The sequence below is a fragment of the Electrophorus electricus genome, chromosome 18, assembly GCF_041902795.1.
Source record: "Electrophorus electricus isolate QZ-2024a chromosome 18, ASM4190279v1, whole genome shotgun sequence".
Taxonomy (NCBI): Eukaryota; Metazoa; Chordata; class Actinopteri; order Gymnotiformes; family Gymnotidae; genus Electrophorus; species Electrophorus electricus.
The window spans coordinates 4,509,879-4,524,793 of NC_137514.1; the positions used below are offsets into that span (position 1 = coordinate 4,509,879).

General features: G+C 39.8%; 1 protein-coding gene across 2 annotated transcripts in view; it reads left to right on the top strand.

The window, feature by feature from the left end:
- The first annotated feature begins 9,342 nt into the window (after positions 1-9,342).
- LOC113567925 (complement C3-like) overlaps positions 9,343-14,915 on the top strand; it is a 33,075-nt gene continuing 27,502 nt past the window's right edge. Inside the window, exons 1-5 of one of the 2 annotated variants that reach the window (XM_081701232.1) lie at positions 9,343-9,361; positions 9,479-9,586; positions 10,933-11,131; positions 12,447-12,615; positions 12,733-12,803. In XM_081701232.1, the coding sequence (XP_081557358.1) occupies positions 9,516-9,586; positions 10,933-11,131; positions 12,447-12,615; positions 12,733-12,803 (510 nt within the window). In that variant the 5' untranslated portion in view covers positions 9,343-9,361; positions 9,479-9,515. Of the gene's footprint in view, positions 9,362-9,449; positions 9,587-10,932; positions 11,132-12,446; positions 12,616-12,732; positions 12,804-14,915 lie in introns of those variants that run through there. The other variant, XM_026996068.3, reaches the window with a different exon arrangement.

The window sequence follows — 14,915 nt, forward strand, 5'->3', positions numbered from 1 at the left end:
CTCCCATAGCCAGATCTCAGGGATCTGAGTACGTGGAGCTTATGTAAGTATCATCATCTTCCTCACCTGAGGAAGAATTGGCAAACACATGCGCATTAAGAAAAAATAAGTATGTGAATGTACCATGAGATTACCATGGGAAGATTAGCTATATTGAAATTCATTCTGTGATTGCATGACTGGTTTTAATATAATACATCTGTCAGTATGCTGTTCAACAATACCAACCTTGAACCTCTAATTTAGTTACAATTGACGTGCATATTTTTAGGTGCACCAAATTCAAGATTTTAAGCTTCTTGTAAGCAACCTACCACAAGTCAAACAAGCACATACAACTTCTTATTGAGTGTGGTATTGATTTGTAGTAGGCTCATAGCTCTCCGTTTTCTCTTTAGTGGAGCAGGACAATCAGGTGCTGTATGGAAAGGAAGGTTTGCTACTGAATTTCACATTCCCAGTGTCTGTGCTTGACCAGAACCCAGTTTACCTTTATCATTTTGAGGAAGCAATTCTGAAAATAACTCCCCATTATTTTTCTTATATTCTACAATCTATAATATCATCGGGGAAAGAAAAATATTGAAAGATCTGGAGTCGGTCCTCCTGCATTGTAGAAAACCCCCATACTGTCTTTACCACTGCCAGCAGTGCAGCCTATGTCATGCTTCTGATGTCCGAGATCTGTTGGTGGATGTGGAGAAACAACCACATAACTGGACTGGAGTGCTAAGCAGCACAGTTTCTACGTAATAATAATAATAATAATAATAATAATAATAACAATAATTTCAGTTCATGTAGCACCTTTCACAAATGATGAGGGAATTCTCCATCTACAGGAGAGTCTACAGTCTGATCCTATGTGACTTGTGAATGGGAGGAGACGATAACTGAAATGAATAAAGTTCCAGAACTCAGTCTGCGCAGTGTTTGTTTTCTATGAGGATTTGTGATATTTATGCAGTTTCACACACCTACACAACCTCTACCAGACTGCTGTCCTTGTGCATACAATGTGTGTCAGATGTACTTTTCTTCATGTGGAACTTCATGTTTATTTGTGAATGTGATTATGGTCAAGGATAAAAACATCTGCACCTAAACTGTATTTTTTTTCTGTATGTGAAACATATAAAGCAAGAAATATTTTCCAAAAGGTTTGGAAATGCAATGTCACAGGAAGAAGTAATGCTTCAAATGCAGTGCCACCCCAAGAAAGCTAAAGTCAGTTTTCATGTCTCAACTACCTGGTCTTAAATGGCATAAGGTTACCTGCTAAGCCCAGCTGAAATGGAATCATACAGCTCCAGTAACTCCAGTCCCCCATCCATTCCACAAAGCTTTTTAAGGTATCTACAGAAGAACAGCCATTATGTTTTATTAGGTAATTGTTGTAAAATTTCTCATCACAGCACTGCAACACACGACAAGTTGTTAAACAGCAACCCTGTTACAGAATTCAGGGGTTCTTTTGAAGTGGATGGTGTATCTAATCCCCCCCCGCCCCACACCTTTTCTCAACCTAAAACACGAGTGTGATAGTGATAAAAGATGAGAACATTCATTTTTAATTTGTATATTATTTTCCTGTTTGTGAAAGAAACACAAGGACATTTCTAAACACCTTATCACCCTAAAAAAGGAAATGGTTTGAATGCAGAGTCACCATGACTTACTTCAGTGCACTCACACTCTGAGCCCCTTGTCATGATGAAAAGCCGAATTCAGTTCCTCAAACTCTAGACTGTGTTTCAAAATAGGAAAAGATTAACTGGTAAACCATCTGAAATACAGGCTTTTACCTCCATAGCCACAGTGAGTTTTCCTCTCTTTCAGTCTGCTGATAATATGTGAAGGTGGATTATAACTGCATACATTTACTTGTAATATGTACAATCACATATAGTTTTTAATTTATTTGTACTTTCTTGAGTATATTAAATAATTCCTTAATACATTGTTAAAAGATAAAGAATTCTAGAAAAAATAAACTAGGTGTTAATAGAAGGGAAACAGTTACGCAGACTGAGAATATGAACTATATGTGTAATGGCGAGCGGTAAGGAGGCGTACGCATGTGTGGAGAAGAGCAAGATTTATTCAGGGCAAATTCAGAATCAGAGTCGTAGTCGTAGTCCAGGGTCATAGTACCAATACGGAGAGTCGGAGAATACATGATAAAGAAAACAAACGTGGAGGCAAACAAGGGAAGCAGGCTATAACAAAGACTAGGGAAAACTCAGGGCTAACTGGAATAAACGGGAACTTTACTTTTTAATCTAGAATATTTTAGCCATAAACATTTATTCCATTTCTTTTTATTTATTCAATTTCGGCTTTGTTTTGTTTTTTAAACCAAAATGATCCAAAAAAAGAAAAAGAAAATTCTGTTCCTGTGCTGATAGATGCTGGACATACTAAGAAATTCTTGCTCGGTTCTATAAATTAATCAGACTCATTTGTCCTTTAAGCTCTACATATCTCTAGCAATATGGAAATTACAACAGGGGTTTAATAGCTACTGTTAGGCTATTGCATTGAAATGTACTTAAATAAAGATTAAAGATTTGTTAAAATGTTCTGTTACATTGAGGTAACAAACATGTCTTCTCCTGCCACCCCTCTCAAAAATTAAACAAAACATTATATTACATTATTTATAGGTCCAAATGTTTAAACAGGTGATCATTTGTTTAATAGAGATGATAAAGAGAGCGTCTTGGTTGCTGGGCGCTAAGCTCTTCATGGTCTGGTTCATTTTCTCATTGGAGTGCTAAGTATTTTTTCTTATAAAAAAATACTTTTTTTTTTTTTCTTATATTCTACAATCTATAATATCATCGGGGAAAGAAAAATATTGAAAGATCTGGAGTCGGTCCTCCTGCATTGTAGAAAACCCCCATACTGTCTTTACTACTGCCAGCAGTGCAGCCTATGTCATGCTTCTGATGTCCGAGATCTGTTGGTGGATGTGGAGAAACAACCACATAACTGGACTGGAGTGCTAAGCAGCACAGTTTCTCCATAATAATAATAATAATAATAATAATAATAATAATAATAACAACAACAATAATTTCAGTTCATGTAGCACCTTTCACAAATGATGGGGGAATTCTCCATCAACAGGAGAGTCTACATAAGCAGTTTCTGATCCTATGTGACTTGTGAATGGGAGGAGACGATAACTGAAATGAATAAAGTTCCAGAACTCAGTCTGCACAGTGCTTGTTTGTTTGTTTGTTTTATGCTTTTAAACTATTAATTTCACACCTAACACTCCATCCACCACCTCCTCATCTTTTGTATCTTATATCTCTTATATCTTATTAATATTACTATTTATACTTATTTTTACTTTGTGTTTCTATAAATCTCACAGCAACTAATGTCTGAAACATTAATCCATATGTTGAGTTTAATAATTGTTGAACATTAGTCTGTCACCCTGAGCAGAACAAAACACAAGATCTGATTAAGTAATACAAGGTAAGTGTGCCATGAAATTGACTTTGCATTGTTTACATAAATAGCTTATAAGTGGTAGGACACCATTTTGTAAAATAATAAACAAACTTTTGTTCAGTAGAATTCAAATTGTCATGGTCTTGCAAGCACCAAGCCCAGGGAATATGCCCACTTCCCCCCCCACACACACACATATACCTTGCAATATCCCCATTCCCAATCCTCTTATTATTTATTACTTGATCCTTGGTTGCCTTTTTGGTTCTTCCTCTTAAGCCCACATTAATGCTCATCCAGTGCTGCACATTGTTTCCTCATTGCTGTTACTCTTGACGCCCCAAGTGTTAAGTTTGGAGTGTCTTAATTCTCTGTCGTAAGAGACACAAACACAGCTCAAGGCACTGTCAGAAAACCAGAGGTACGGAAAACTTGCACTTGCGACTTGCTCCCTCCCTGCACCTGTCACACACATCAGTTTAAATATGCCAATAACAATATGCCAGAATTCCCATATGGACACTGTAGAAGTAATGAAATTGGAAAACCTGCACTGTACCGCATATGTGTCTGTAGGGCCTGATCATGAGTATGAAAAGGAGTGGTTAGGCAAGGAGCTCCCAGGAGAGGTAATTTGCCTCGATTATGTGTATTGGGGAAAGGAGAAGTGCGCAGCATCAGTGATACTAGCTGAAGGCCCGCCTACTCACCAAAAGGAGCGTTTTGCCGTGGCATTCTCACATCCTCATGTGTCAATCACAAAACTGAGAGGCCTCGAATGGGAAAATTTGGGGCCTTGGGTAAGAGCAGAACAGGAAGGTGCATGGGAAATTATTGAGCAGGGAGAGGAGGTAAATAGCTGCACAGGAACAAGAAGACAATATGTGCAATTTACCCTCAAGGTTACAAGATGTAGAGGTGGTAGAAAACCATGAGGAATGGCAGGAGCAAGCTTTCATTCCTCTTCCTGAGTCCCCCATCCTAAAAAAGGTTCCCAAAGTGTTGTGGGCATGAGGGAAGAGTGATGTAGGCTTGATTAAAGGAGTAAAATAAAAATCACACCTAAGTCGGATTACAGGCCCAAGCAACGTCAGTATGCCCTGAAACCGGAAGTCATAGAAGGCATTGAACCAGTGTTCAAAGACCTCCTGGATGCAGGAGTGATAGTGTCATGCCCAGACTCGCCTGTACAAACCAATTTTCCCTGTTAAAAAAACAGGTCATAATGAATGGAGGTTTGTACAGGACCTCCAAGCAGTCTGTATTGACTGCTTGGAGGTCCTGTACAAACCTCCATTCATTATGTTACACCAAGAGTCCCAAACTCTCCAAACCTGCACACAATCCTCTCATCTATACCAGACGATAGTAAATGGTTCACCGTCGTGGACCTAGCTAATGCCTTTTTCAGTGTTCCAGTGCATAAGGATAGCCAGTATTGGTTTGCCTTTCAAAGGGAAAACCTTCTATGTTCACACGCTTGTGTCAGGGGTACTGTGAATCTCCCACTATTTATAATGATGCCCTCAGAGACAGCCTAGCACCACTCCAGTTACCAGAGGGCAGTGTGCTATTGCAGTATGTTGATGATTTACTTCTGGCCGCACCCACCCAGGAACAGTGTAAAAGAGATTCCTTGTGCTTACTCATGCACTTGGCCGAGACTGGCCACCAAGTCAGTAGGTGTATGTTACAATTTGTACAGCCAGTAGTAAAATTCTTGGGTCACATGATTTCTGGAGAAAGGAAGGCACTGGCCACTGACCGTTAATCAGCCATCGCTTGCATTCCAAGGCCCACCACCAAACGCCACCTGCTTTCATTCCTAAGAACGTGCTCATACTGCCGTACCTTTATTCCTAATTACGCACAATTGGAAGCCCCATTGAGAGTCATATTCCCAACAGGGGGCTCTTAAACCAGGGTGGAGTGGACCACAGAGGCAATGGAAGTATTTGTGGGGTTAAAACAGTCCCTCCAAATCACACCCACGTTAGGTATACCAAATCCAGACAAGCCATTCACCCAAACAGTTGACGAACGAAATGGGTGTATGACATCAGTTCTCCTGCAGAAGCATGAAGACAGAAATAGGCTAGTTGCTTACTATTCCTGCAAAGTAGACCCGGTGGCCACAGGCCTGCCACCATGCCTAAGGGCAGTAGCGGTGGCTGAAAAGGCCTTGTCTGCGTCACGACACATCGTGGGGTACACCCCACTAATCCTACTGGTTCCATACGCTGTACATGCACTTCTTAACAACCACAAGATATTACGCCTCACTAAAATATCAAATTGATTTGCTAGAAATGCCTAATGTAACGGTTCAGCAGTGTACAATGCTAAACCCAGCATCCCTCCTACCTACACCGGAGGATGGGGAGGATGATTGTGTGACACTAACAAATCATCTCTCTTCCCCTAGGGTTGACCTCCAGGATGAGCCTCTTGAGAATCCTGATTTAGTGCTGTGCGTAGATGGGAGTGCATCCAGAGACCCAGAGACAGGGAAGCTGCAGATCAGGTATGCAGTAATCACTGCACATAGTACTGTTAAGGGAGAACCACTCCCCTCACATTATTCAGCCCAGGCAGCTGAACTGATTGTGCTAACAGAGGCCTGTAAAATTGCTAAAGATAAAACCATCACCATTTATACAGATAGTTGCTACGCCTTTGGTGTAGTGCATGATTTTGGCATGATTTGGAAACAGAGAAAATTCCTCACTAGTTCAGGGCAATATATCCAGCACCATCACCTTGTTGTGGCCCTGCTAGACACAATCACCTTACCAACTGCTATAGCTGTGTGTAAATGCACAGCCCATACTAAAGGCACAGACGAAGTGTCAAAAGGGAATCACAGCGCTGACTTGGGAGCAAAAAGAGCCACCAAGCTTCCAGTGACACTGCAAGCCATGTCAGTTCCCATTACTCCCAATTTTGAAATATCCTGAATGCAGCAGAGTTCCTCAGCAGAAGAAAAGGCCACCTGGAAAAGGACTGGATGCACTCTCAGTGATAACATATGGCGTGGACCCGATGGCAAACCTTGCCTACCACGCTACATGTTTCTTTATATGGCTACCATTGCTCACGGGTGTACGCCCATGAGCAAAGGGGGAATGACACAACAAATAATGAAACATTGGTATACAAAGGGGTTTACAACTTACTCTGAAAATGTTTGTAGCCGCTGCATTATATGTGCACAGAACAATGTAGGACAAGAACAATCAGTGCCTCAGGCGGCACACCCTCCACCACAAGAACCATTCCAACACCTACAAATGGACTTCATAGAATTGACACCAAGTGAAGGGAAAAAATACTGCCTTGTTATTGTGTGTATGTTTTCTAAATGGGTGGAAATGTTTCCTACAGGGAAGCAGGATGCTGAGGTGGTAGCAAAGCTTTGTTGACCGAAATTATTCCCAGTTGGGGAATTCCTAACAGAATCTCCAGCGATAACGGTACCCCATTTGTGAATCAGGCATTAGACATGCTAAGCAAATACTAAGGCATAGACATGTGCCAGCATTATGCCTACCACCCCGCTAGTGGCGGAGCAGTGGAAAGGGAAAATGGCACACTCAAATCCAAATTGGGAAAAATGTCAGGAGACAAGCCTGGCATGGACTAAGGCACTCCCACTGTTGCTCATGAGCATTAGGATGGTGCCAAAGGCAAAACATAGTCTTAGCCCATATGAGATTCTGTTCAGACGCCCACCAAATGCAGGATTCAGAGGAATGGGAGCAACCAATCAGCTGGAAGGAGCCATATCTGATGTCATGCTTTCTGATTGTGCTAGACTGCATGAATCTCTTTCCCAGGTCCAGCTCCAGGTGAAGGCGAATCTTCTTGGAGAAGCAGACGGACCACTCCATGACCTGAAGCCCGGGAGACTGGGTGGTGATTAAGGACCATAGAAGAAGCCTGTGGAACAAACCACGGTGGCTGGGAACAACACAGGTTCTCCTGACCACTCACACTGCTGTTAAGGTCCAAGGAAAGAAAACTTGGATGCACGCATCACGTTGTAAGAGAGCTCCTGATCCAGAGAGGTGATAAGGTGACTGACCCAAGGGGGGAGTAGGGAGGAAAAGGCTGCGTGTCACCCTTTCATCCCTAAGGTATCAAGACCAGTCAACCCTCACCTCCCTCAACAGGATGCTGATCCCCGATGGGCCCAGAGACTAGTGGCTACCCCAGTCAGAGTCCTTATTCCATCAGAGACAGTTCAGGACAAAAACTCAAGTAGGACAAAACGAGAAGCAACCATGCCTCACTGGTGGCATGGATATCATCTGTGGGACCCCTGGACAACCCCAGGGGCAACAATGGGTTGGACTCTACTACCTGGCGGCAGCATCGCTGCTACCTTACAAAAAATAAATGGGCTGGCATGGCAGACACAACTTTTAGCAAACAAAACTGAAGTGGCTTTAAGAACAAAAGACAGGGAGTTGTCTGCCCTTTGCACCGCTGTCCTTCAACACAGGCTTGTTCTCAACACAATTTTAGCAAAGGAAGGGGGAGTGTGCAAGGTGTTGGGCACTGACTTAACCGATTTAATTACGGCCATGAGGGACAGTGTACCTCCCCCTGCAGAAGTAGAATCTCTGTTATCTCAACTTCAGCAGCAGTGGGGCCCATGGGGCCAGCTATTACTCCAAATTTTCCTCCCCGTTATCTGTGTAGTATTATTGCTCTTGTGTGTTGCTCCATGTGTGTTGTCCTGTTGTTCCAGGGTTATAGCCCGATTAGTCGCTCCACAACTGTTGTCATTTCCCTACAATAACGGGAAGGTAGATGCCCTGGAGTTGCAGGATGACTTCGACCCAACGAGGAACCAAACTTAAACCTTCTTAACGACTGGATGATGGATCCCAATACTTAGAAATGCATTTATGAACTTTATTATTATGCATGTTACCCGTTTCAGGACTAGTTTCAAATGAGTTGAATAAGCTTATATGAAAAATCATGTTAGGTAGTGATAATGTGTGATATTACCAAAGGGGGGAAATGTGAGGGAAAATGCTTAATGCTTGCTTAAAAGAGGAAGTAAGAAATATGTGACCTTTGCCCTTGTCTTGACCAGTCTGCAAGAAAGGTGAATAGAGAAGTGATGGAGTATGTCAGTTATCGCTTAACTGTTGCTGGGCAGGGGTGCAGCAGCAGGGAGTAACAACTTGTTTTTAGCAGGAAAGAATGTTCAAGGAGACTGAGATGCCTGGCACCTGGAGTCACGAGATTAGCACATGAGAGAACAACAGGGAATGGTGGGGGTATATGAACTCATGTGAGAGAGAAGTTTGAGGCTTCTCTCCCTCAGTGCATAAGGGACACAACCAATAAAGCTCGCTCATCTGCACATCTGGCTCAAGTCCTATTGATTTTTCCTACACAACACTTATGTGAAACTATAGTATATGTTCTTTACACACACAAAAAGTACTCACTAGCTGAAAAATAAAAAATCAATACTTGACTGCTAGGGAGGATTTCCAAATGACCAAAGGTTGAATTTATGCAAGAAATGCCCGTACGCCGAGTTATTTACGGGAATGTTGGCTTAACCCTTCATGTTCCTAAGGGCAGTGCAGTCACATTTATCCTAGTGATGTATCACAGAAGTGAAGTATGTTATCACATAAGGATTATAACTGCAAGAGAGTCGGATTAAATGTTGGAAGAGTTGAGTTGGCAAGAGCTCAGAAAAAAATCTAAATTGGAATCAAAAATTGGAATCTAATCAAACCAGGGGGTGGGGGGAGGTATACTGTATACACTCAAATAAACAAGCTTGTGTTTGCGTGTCAAGGTGGAAGGTGTCCTATCTCCTTCTTGTTAAATCTGGTGCTCTGTGGTTGAACCCAGAGAAGAGGTGTGTGTGTGTGTGTGTGTGTGTGTGTGTGTGTGTGTGTGTGTGTGTGTGTGTGTGTGTGTGTGTGTGTGTGTGTGTGTGTGTTGTATAAAAAGTTTTGGTTTTGCCCTGTTTCAGGCACTTGTGCATACACAGGCTGGATTGGACAGACAGGATGCATGTGGACCTGCTGTGGCTAACAGCTACACTTCTCTCCTTCCCACTGCTTACACTATGTGACCCGCTGTAAGTATACACAACTTTCATTATGCCATAACTCATTTATAAACATTCATTTACTTTTTAAAGTTAAATGTCTGGCTTTATGAAAAACATATTCAGCTGAGACCAGAAAATTTCATTGGATGTTATAATGATGGAATAACAAAAATGTTACTAACAACATAAAATAAAAAAACATATCAATAAATAAAGACCTTTTCCTATGCTCCATATGCCGTGGTACTCTTCAGCTTTTAGAAGTGTTGTTTACAAAGTGTTTTTATAGCAGTAATATTAACCGGAAATTAGAAAGAATGACCTCATTCAGAATTGGTGTGTGTTCTATATTGCTGAATCACTGGTTAAAGAGCAGTATGGCATAATTTTAACAAATCCTATTGATTTGGACCCGGAGTCACTTTATTCTCTTTGGACCCCTGCCGCTCTAAGTATTTCTTTTTATAACGTGGTAGCCCAAGTGCTGAAGGGCGTGGAGCAGGACGCACAGACTTCCTCGACATTTAATGAAAACATAAAGACAACGACACTCACAAACACAGAATACAACATGGTTAACACGGTTACATTTAACAACGATAAGAAGAACATTTAACATGAACATTTAATACATTACATCAGCAATAACCGACAACACTACACACAAAGACAAGAGTTTAAATACACAGAAGACTAACACAATACAGGTGTGTGCAGGTGTGGCTATGAAACAGCCACATGACTCGCGGGAGGCGAGCGTTCCATGACACTTTTAATTATTTATTTAGCTAGTTAGTTAATTAGTTAGTTAGTTTAATTGTTTCTTTATTTTTTCTACTGAAATGAAAAAAATATATGAGTTATGTTGGGTGCGTTTTGCTGCACCTTATGAAGTTTTCATTTGCTCATCCAATGACTTTATCTTAAGCCATTTTTGCAGTGTGAGCAAGATTCAAACAGCAACAACAGTGAAGAACATGCTTCACACAGGAGGCAAAATACATTTTATACATGCCTGACAAATAAGGCTTTTTTAAATTTCAAGATAAACAAAGGGATTTGTTCAGCTGAATATTATTGTCCTTGAAGGGTTAAAGGTCAGCTTATCTGCTTCGTTGTCTACAAAGTCATTGTCACCTCAAGTAGATGTTTCTGACTTTTTACCAGTGTGTCTGAACACATGATAAAGCTGATGATGATTTAAGCTACCCATTTTAAGATCTGTGAACTAAATGAGTTTCTGAAGCAACACATACTTGCAAAACAGTCAAATATCAGCTTGTAACTTGAGACTTTTGAAGTGTTTTTGGAGATGTATAAGGCAGTGTTTGGATATGGAATAAAATTACCAAATTTTGTCTTTGCTCTTTCAGGTACATCATGTCAGCTCCCCAGATCCTGAGGGTGGGCACGCGAGAGCGGGTGTTTGTGCAGGTACAAGATTACCGAGGTCAAAACCCACTGCCTGTCCAAATCACAGTGACTAACTTCCCCAACAGACAAAAGGATCTCTTCAAAGACAAAGTGACACTAAATTCTGCAAACAAATTTCAAAGTCTGGTGGATATAGAGGTGAGACCGATATATTGGATATATTTATGTGTATATTCATGGATATAATTATGTAGTATTCCATCTGAAATATTCTTCTCATCAGTGAGTATTCCATGACCTGTCACTGGTTTCATTAACAGTAGTACTGTGACAAATTGTGAGGTCATTATGCTTTTACCAAAGGATATTATTAAACTGTAGAGCCAAAAAAGCACAAAACTGTAGCTGATCAACGTGTTGCAGTTAAAGCAGTAGAGATGGTTAAATAAACATTCCTTGGCACACATCACACTAAAACCATATCTACTGTTTGTTAAATGTAAACGATATGATTTTAATTTAATTTAATCAATATTTTCTTTCTTAAATGGGTTTTGTGTAAACACTGTGATATGCAAGGGTAGTTCATAATACGGCAATTAATTCATGCTAAATGACGGTCCAGCCTACAGTGAGCCTACTACAATGAGCCTAAAATAAATGCATATTTTGTGTGAATGTAAATTGTAAATATCATGGCCCCTGATATTCAAACAGCCTAGCCATTACACACCTGTTTACTTTCATCAAGCACACCAATGCTCCATTCTTGGCATTTGGTTTATTTCACTGCTGTTTATGCCACAGAACAACTGGCAAAAATGTCAAAAAGCAACTGCTTTCTCAATCACAAGAATTTACATTCTTCTCATTATTGAGAATTACAGAGAATTAAATGCATAAGAACATGTATAAGAACACTCCATCAGCTTTTCCTTGTGTGCAGGAAGGGATGCATATAAGCCATCTCTGCTCAGCATCACTATCTAGTGAGACAGGCTTAGCTTAACATTACGATCATCCCTGTTTGTATACAAGCACATTTTAATGGAACCACTTACATTTGAAATAACTTTACATTTAAAATGTAAATTTACTTACATGTTAGAAGCAGCAGAGGAGCAGAACCCTCACTTATGAAATACCACAAACAACAATAACATGAGCTGCTTACTTTGGTCAAGTTTACTTTGGAAAACAGTGTGCTGATGGTTTTTGGTTGACTGGTTTGTTTTGTTTTGTAGAAAGCCCATACAGGCATTTAGTTTTTTGATATGGGCTATTCTTTGGCTATTTTGACTGCCTTTTTTCAGGTTCTAAAATACTGTGTTTCAATGATTTCAATACTGAACACAAAGATTGGTGGAGTTTAGATTGGGTATTATTTTTTAATTTCATTTGTCACTTTACTCAGAATATAATTATAATATAATAAACTGTAACATTTGACAGTGGATGCATCCTTTCAGTAATGGTTTTGAAAATGTGATGGATGTTACATTTTATATTGCAGATTCCCTATGAAGAAGCCAATTTTAATTCAGACTCTGCAGAAAAACAGTTTGTTTATCTGAAAGCAACTTTTCCTGAGAGGTCTGTGGAGAAAATGATCATGGTCTCCTTTCAGTCAGGATACATATTTCTACAAACAGACAAGACAATATATACTCTAGATAGCACTGGTGAGACATTGATATTATCACCTTATGAAATGCTATAGTTTTGTTCCTCATTTGTCCTTAGAGGAACATTATGCAATGCAGTATCATTGACAAATCTTTTCTTTGTGAATTATCAAGTAAAATACAGAATATTTGCCTTGAATGCTGAAGTAATGCCTGTAAAACAACCTGTCCAGGTGGAAATTGTGGTAAGTGTTGAAACAGATTCCTATGAATATACAACTTACTTTATTCAGCTAAAAGCACTGACTTATGTAACTAACACTATAAATAATGAGCCGTAACAACATAAAAATATAATCCAAGTTAATAGTGATAACTACAGCCATGTTTCCATCCAAACAATAAATTTAAGCAGTATATTAAATTGGAAATAAAGAAATTTTACAGAGGTTCTGGCTGCAACATGTGAGAATAGAACTTATTTCTGTTACAAACTGGGTTATTTATTCAGCATGTTTTGAAATGTATTTCAATTTATTACAATAATTTTTATTCAAGTTTCAAGTTTCAAGTTTCAAGTTTGGTTTATTTGTCACATACATAGTCATACACAGTACAACACGCAGTGAAATGGTGGAGAGTGCTCTGTCCAAACTGAGGAAGAGAACCAGGGGTGCATAGAGAAAAAAAATATATATATACAGATAAATATATATTCTATGTATGTACAAAAATATTAAAAAAAAAGGCAAGCAGAAAAAATGTGAATGTATTTTATTATACAAACTTGGATGAAAGCATAGTACACTAAGAATATATTTAAACTGCACTCTTATTTAGAGAGATAACAGCCATGTTTTCATGAAGCAGTCATGAAATGAAACGGAATTCTGGTCATTGCTGTTTGCCATGGTGATGACAGAGTGTGGGGAGATGTGTATGTGTGTGTGTGTGTGTGTGTGTGTGTATATATATATATATATATATATATATATATATATATATATATATATATATATATATATATATATATATATCCAGTGCAACTTCCAATGAGAACACAATTTGAGCATTAAGGGCCTTGCTCAGAGGAAACATAGCAGTAGTGGTAATCAACCTTATGATTACTAGTCAAGCACCTTAGCCACTGAGCTACCACCACCACCTAAGACATATGATTTTATATAATTTTTTTCCCCCAGAAATCCTTTACTAGTATTTTAAAATTGCTACAACTAAGTAGTTAGCTGTTGCTTAGTCGTTAATATATCCTCTATATAATTTCTGTATGATCAGCCAATAATAATTTCCAAACTCCTCCAGTCCTTAGTGTTCAGACTTCTTAAGACTTAAATCTTACTATAGCTCCTGATAAACAGATGGCATATCTCATGGTATGTCAAAATGCCTTGAATGAACTCTATACCATGATGCTTTACTAAAGACAAAAAATTATTAGTAGTGCCTGGGAGACCTTAATTGTCATTAATTGTCATTCAGCCTGGGCTGTTACAGAGTTTGTCCAAGTTAACACTTTTTTAAGACATCAGGATCCGTCTGGGCCTTGTTTCCCAAAAGCATCATAATTTTCCCCCGCAAGCATGTTCACCCACTCTCCCTGTAGCCTCCTCCCTGACAGCAGCGTTTCAGCAGATAGCAACGATGCCGCCTGCCTGAAATGCCGCGAGGTTGTCTTGCTGCTCCAGTGGCAGGTCCATGGGAACCCACTGTGCTTTCCCCTCCAGTGCCAGGCACAGGTGGGTTGCACTGACAGCTACTTGCAGCTGTACAGCTCCCACATGACCTCGCAGTTGTGGTGTGGTAGGTGGTTATGTGTTGCCCTCATCCCTGTCACACCGGGAGAAGGCGTAATGCTCGGCGTAATGCTCCTCCAAGCATAACGACTGGGAATCCCTTCCTCCAGGCGTAATGCTCAGTAACCCCTTCCTCCATACTGCTTCTTTGCCTTCTGCTCTCAAGTTCTTCAAGGCATCAGTCGATCCAGTAAGAGCAGTCCCACTTCTGACACTATTGTAGCAGCAGTGGTAGCGAAGACATTGAAGAGCATATTCTTTGTTTGCTATGTGCGCGCTTTGTTAAAGGTGACACTGTTGGAGAAGTAAATGTCTTTCGCGTCTTCTCTACTGTCAGTGTTATAATAATTACAATAATGCTTTATACTATTATTTTTATCTTTAGAATGTAGCATATATCCAATACTGAAATCAATTCATGGAGATAAACCTTTTTGTCACCTTAGCATACATTTAAATTTAAATATTGCCTATTAAATGGAAGCAACACTTTAGTGACCACTTTATTTTAAATAGAGGACATCAAACAATGCCATACCAGGT